The sequence below is a fragment of the Homarus americanus genome, unplaced genomic scaffold, assembly GCF_018991925.1.
Source record: "Homarus americanus isolate GMGI-L3 unplaced genomic scaffold, GMGI_Hamer_2.0 scaffold39155, whole genome shotgun sequence".
NCBI classification, from domain to species: domain Eukaryota; kingdom Metazoa; phylum Arthropoda; class Malacostraca; order Decapoda; family Nephropidae; genus Homarus; species Homarus americanus.
The window spans coordinates 12,085,363-12,091,195 of record NW_024737042.1 but is presented as its reverse complement, the minus strand read 5'-3'; the positions used below and the strand labels follow the sequence as shown (position 1 = coordinate 12,091,195).

The window sequence follows — 5,833 nt, the reverse complement described above, 5'->3', positions numbered from 1 at the left end:
ACCAATATTGATAATGTCCCAATTATTCCTACTCAATTAGTCTAGTTATCGACAATAGCTCCGGAAGTGATTAGGGACGAGCAACACTGAAGGCCGGAGAGCGTACTGGTGACTGGGGAGTTACACAGACGGCTGGGGAGTCATGCTAACGGCTGGGAAATCGTGCTGACGGCTGGGAAGTTATACTGGCGGTTGGGGAAGTTATACTGGCGGCTGGGGAGTTATACTGATGGCTGGGGAGTTATACTGGTGGCGAGGCAGTTATACTGGTGGCAGGGGAGTTATACTGGTGGCTGGGGAGTTATACTGGTGGCTGGGGAGTTATACTGGTGGCTGGGGAGTTATACTGGTTGCTGGGCAGTAATACTGGTGACTGAGGAGTAACACTGGTGGCTGGGCAGCAACACCGGTGGCTGGGGAGTAACACAGGTGGCTGGGGTGTATATTGGTGCCTGGGGAACACTGGTGGCTGGGCAGTAACACTGGTGGCTGGGAGTAACACTGGTGGCTGGGCAGTAACATTGGTGGCTGGGTAGTAACATTGGTGGCTGGGGAGTAACATTGGTGGGCAATACTGGTGTCTGGGGAGTAACATTGGTGGCTGGAGAGTAACATTAGTGGCTGGGCAGTAGCACTGGTGGCTGGGCAGTAACACTGGTGGCTGGGAGTGCCATTGGTGGCTGGAGAGTAACATTGGTGGCTCGGCTGTAACACTGGTGGCTGGGCAGTAACACTGGTGGCTGGGGAGTAACATTGGTGGCTGGGGATTAACATTGATGGCTGGGCAGTAACACTGGTGGATGAGGAGTAACTTTGGTGGCTGGGGAGTAACATTGGTGGCTGGTCAGTAACACTGGTGGCTGGGCAGTAACAGTGGTGGCTGGGGAGTAACACTGGTGGCTGGGGAGTAACATTGGTGGCTGGGCAGAAACACTGGTGGCTGGGAACATTGGTGGTTGGGCTGAACTGGTGCGCAGTAACACTGGTGGCTAGTGGTAACACTGGTGGCTGGGCAGTACTACTGGTGGCTGGGCAGTAACACTGGTGGCTGGGCAGTAACTTGGTGGCTGGAGCAACATTGGTGGCTGGAGTCATGGTGGCTCGGCTGTAACACTGGTGGCTGGGCAGTAACACTGGTGGCTGGGGAGTAACATTGGTGGCTGGGGATTAACATTGATGGCTGGGCAGTAACACTGGTGGATGAGGAGTAACTTTGGTGGCTGGGGTAACATTGGTGGCTGGGCAGTAACACTGGTGGCTGGGCAGTAACAGTGGTGGCTGGGGAGTAACACTGGTGGCTGGGGAGTAACATTGGTGGCTGGGCAGGAACACTGGTGGCTGGGGCATTGGTGGTTGGGCTGTAACACTGGTGCCTGGGCAGTAACACTGGTGGCTAGTGAGTAACACTGGTGGCTGGGCAGTAATACTGGTGGCTGGGCAGTAACACTGGTGGCTGGGCAGTAACTTTGGTGGCTGGAGCGTAACATTGGTGGCTGGGGAGTAACACGGGTGGCTGGACAGTACCATTGGTGGCTGGGGAGTAACACTGGTGGCTGGGGAGGAACATTGGCGGCTGGGCAGTAACACTGGTGGCTGGGGAGAAACATTGGTGGCTGGGCTGTAACACTGGTGGCTGGGGAGTAACATTGGTGACTAGGGAGTAACACTGGTAGCTGGGGAATAACATTGGTGGCTGGGGAGTAACACTGGTAGCTGGGGAGTAACATTGTTGACTGCAGAGTAACCTTGGTTTCTGGGCAGTAACAATGGTGGCTGGGCAAGTACATTGGTGGCTGGGGAGTAACACTGGTGGCTGGGGAGTAACACTGGTGGCTGGGGAGTAACATTGGTGGCTGGGGAGTAACATTGGTGGCTGGGCAGTAACATTGGTGGCTGGAGAGTAACAGTGGTGGCTGGGCAGTAACATTGGTGGCTGGGCAGTAACATTGGTGGCTGGGCAGTAACACTGGTGGCTGGGCAGTAACACTGGTAGCTGGGGATTAACATTGGTGGCTGGGGAGTAACACTGGTGGCTGGGCAGTAACACTGGTGGCGGGGAGTAACATTGGTGGCTGGGCAGTAACACTGGTGGCTGGGGATTAACATTCGTGGCTGGAGAGTAACATTGGTGGCTGGGCGTAACATTGGTGGCTGGGCAGTAACATTGGTGCCTGGGGAGTAACATCGGTGCCTGGGGAGTAACATTGGTAGCTGGGGAGTAACCTTGGTGGCTGGAGGTATCATTGGTGGCTGGGCAGTAACACTGGTGTGTGGGCAGTAACTTTGGTGGCTGGGGGTAACTGGTGGCTGGGGAGTAACACTGAGTGGCTGGGGAGTAACATTGGTGACTGGGCAGTAACACTGGTGGGTGGGCAGTAACTGGTGGCTGGGGAGTAACACTAGTGGCTGGGGACACATTGGTGGCTGGGCAGTAACATTGGTGGCTGGGCAGTAACACGGGTGGTTGGACAGTACCACTGGTGGCTGGGGAGTAACACTAGTGGCTCAGGGAGTAACATTGGTGGCTGGGCAGTAACACTGGTGGCTGGGGAGAAACATTGGTCTGGGCTGTAACACTGGTGGCTGGGCAGTAACACTGGTGGCTGGGGGTAACATTGGTGGCTGGGGAGTAACATTGTTGACTGCAGAGCAACCTTGGTGGCTGGGCAGTAACACTGGTGGCTGGGCGTAACATTGGTGGCTGGGGATTAGCACTGGTGGCTGGAAACATTGGTGGCTCAGGCTGTAACACTGGTGGCTAGGCAGTAACTTTGGTGGCTGGGGAGTAACATTGGTGGCTGGGCAGTAACACTGGTGGCTGGGCAGTAACAGTGGTGGCTGGGGAGTAACACTGGTGGCTGGGGAGAACATTGGTGGCGGGGAGTAACATTGGTGGCTGGGAAGTAACACTGGTGGATGGGGAGTAACATTGGTGGCTGGGCAGTAACACTGGTGGCTGGGGAGAAACATTGGTGGTTGGGCTGTAACACTGGTGGCTGGGCAGTAAATTTGGTGGCTGGGCGTAACATTGGTGGCTGGGGAGTAACACGGGTGGCTGGACAGTACCACTGGTGGCTGGGGAGTAACATTGGTGGCTGTGGAGTAACACTGGTGGCTGGGGAATACTGTTGACTGCAGAGTAACCTTGGTTTCTGGGCAGTAACATTGGTGGCTGGGCAGTATCGGTGCCTGGGAAGTATCGGTGCCTGGGGAGTAACATTGGTGGCTGGGCAGTACATTGGTGGCTGGGGTAACATTGGTGGTTGGGGAATACACTGGTGGCTGGGGAGTAACATTGGTGGCTGGGCAGTAACATTGGTGGCAGGTAACATTGGTGGCTGGGCAGTAACATTGGTGGCTGGGCAGTAACATCGGTGCCTGGGGAGTAACATCGGTGCCTGGGGAGTAACAGTGGTGGCTGGGGAGTAACCTTGGTGGCTGGAGTATCATTGGTGGCTGGAGAGTAACATTGGTGTCTCGGTAGTAACATTGGTGGCTGGAGAGTAACATTGGTGTCTGGGCAGTAACACTGGTGGCTGGGGAGTAACATTGGTGGCTGGGGAGTAACACTGGTGGCTGGGCAGTAACACTGGTGGCTGGGGAGTAACATTGGTGGCTGGACAGTAACATTGGTGGCTGGGCAACACTGGTGGCTGGGCAGTAACACTGGTGGCTGGGGATTAACATTGGTGGCTGGAGAGTAACATTGATGGCTGGGCAGTAACACTGGTGGCTGGGCAGTAACACTGGTGGCTGGGCAGTAACACTGGTGGCTGGGGAGTAACATTGGTGGCTGGGGATTAACATTGGTGGCTGGAGAGTAACATTGATGGCTGGGCAGTAACACTGGTGGCTGGGGAGTAACATCGGTGGCTGGGCAGTAACACTGGTGGCTGGGGAGCAAACATTGGTGGCTGGGGAGTAACATTGGTGGCTGGGGATTAACACTGGTGGCTGGAGAGTAACATATATGGCTGGGCAGTAACACTGGTGGCTCGGCAGTAACACAGGTGGCTGGGCAGTAACACTGGTGGCTGGGAGTAACATTGGTGGCTGGGGATTAACATTGGTGGCTGGAGAGTAACATTGATGGCTGGGCAGTAACACTGGTGGCTGGGGAGTAACATTGGTGGCTGGGCAGTAACACTGGTGGCTGGGGGAGTAACATTGGTGGCTGGGGATTAACATTGGTGGCTGGAGAGTAACATTGATGGCTGGGCAGAAACACTGGTGGCTCGGCAGTAACACAGGTGGCTGGGCAGTAACACTGGTGTGCTGGGCAGTAACACTGGTGGCTGGGCAGTAACATTGGCTACCAAGGAATTGTATTTCAGGGATGATTTAGATTCGCTGTTGAAGAACTCCGGAATATAAAGGTTAAACTGGTGGTGGTATGCGACTTTGTCTGTCTCTGTTACGATACGCAATATAGTATGGCTGTTTCTACCAAGATTCTCCCTAAATAGATAAAAAAAATTATGTAAAAAAGTTAAAATAAATCAGTAAAGAGCTGACGTATAAGTCTATATTCGGCTTTTTTTTTTATTATAATGAACAAAGACAAAAATTTATTGTTGAAAAAGTAATTTCTTATTAATTCAAGCATGAAGGAATTATGATGAATTTCTTTACAGTAGGCGTGAAAATAATAAAAGTACAATCTATATGAAACTCCCAACAAATTCTGAGTAAATTATTAATGAAAAAAAAATATATATTAATAAATAAATAAATAAATAAATATATATATATATATATATATATATATATATATATATATATATATAGGACGAGGTATGTCTTAGCTTTTAGAGGTTATCCTGTGCGTGCGTGCGTGCGTGCGTGTAATAATAATAAATATTTATAATAAGTAAAAATAATAAATATTAATAATTAGCGGTTTATTGCAAGAACATGGCATCCAAAAGGAAAATAATAGTTACATAATTGGAGAATGGGTCACTTGATTGAGAAATAATATACAAGTAACATAAATGATACAAATATGATATATAATAACTAAGTGAGGAGAAGGTCATACAGCAGGGAATTTCAACATAGTAACAGTACGAAAGTAAGACTGGCTGGGAGGGAAGACACCGGTTGACTAGGAGTTGTTGATAATATTTATGGTTGGGACTGAGCTGTTCTTCTAGTGGTCAGTTCGTGCTCGCATGGGCTGGATGCGGTTGTGGTGTCGAACAGCAATTTGCGGACGAGGGATCTCAGGTGGAAGCAGGACCCGGTGTCGAGGATGGTGCAGAAGTTTCAAATTTGTAAATGAGGTCGCGGTGATGAATAGAGAGAGCCGAGAGGGTCAGTGTGCTGACCGATTCTTGATATGCGGAGGAGGAAGGGGAGAGAATAATCTTGCACGCGCTCTCGTCTGAACTCTTTCTTGGTGTTTCCTTTGTGTCAAATTTAGGGAGGAAGACCAGGCTGTGTGTGTGTGTGTGTGTGTGTGTGTGTGTGTGTGTGTGTGTGTGTTTCTTGCCTGATGGTCTTCACGCTAGGTAGTGCAATGTGTTGCCTGGTGGATCTCACTAGGTAGATCTCACGCTAGGTAGTGTTATGTGCCTGGTGGATCACGCCAGGTAGTGTGTTGCCTGGTGGATCTCACTCTAGGTAGTGTTATGTGTTGCCTGGTGGATCTTACGCTCAGGTAGTGCAATGTGTTGCCTGGTGGATCTCACGCTAGGTAGTGTTATGTGTTGCCTGGTGGATCTCACGCTAGGTAGTGTTATGTGTTGCATGGTGGACTTCACGCTGGGTTTACAGGCTTCAGAGACAATAATTCTAGCCAAGGTTCGTGAATAATGAAGCATAATATTTT

The 5,833-nt window shown here is 51.0% G+C and overlaps 2 protein-coding genes across 2 annotated transcripts; both read right to left on the bottom strand.

The window, feature by feature from the left end:
* Nucleotides 1–321: 321 nt before the first annotated feature.
* On the bottom strand, nucleotides 322–1,095 carry LOC121872802 (leucine-rich repeat extensin-like protein 2). Its single transcript, XM_042375858.1, has one exon. The coding sequence runs from the start codon at nucleotides 1,093–1,095 to the stop codon at nucleotides 322–324; it is 774 nt and encodes a 257-aa protein (XP_042231792.1).
* Nucleotides 1,096–2,505: 1,410 nt separating this feature from the next.
* Nucleotides 2,506–4,188, bottom strand: LOC121872801 (proline-rich extensin-like protein EPR1). The gene has a single exon (XM_042375857.1). The coding sequence runs from the start codon at nucleotides 4,186–4,188 to the stop codon at nucleotides 2,506–2,508; it is 1,683 nt and encodes a 560-aa protein (XP_042231791.1).
* Between the last annotated feature and the right edge of the window lie 1,645 nt (nucleotides 4,189–5,833).

Bases quoted from the DNA above. Each gene is read 5' to 3' on its own strand.
- LOC121872802 (XM_042375858.1), bottom strand. From the start codon at position 1,095: ATGACTCCAGCCACCAATGTTGCTCCAGCCACCAAGTTACTGCCCAGC.
- LOC121872801 (XM_042375857.1), bottom strand. From the start codon at position 4,188: ATGTTAATCCCCAGCCACCAATGTTACTCCCCCAGCCACCAGTGTTAC.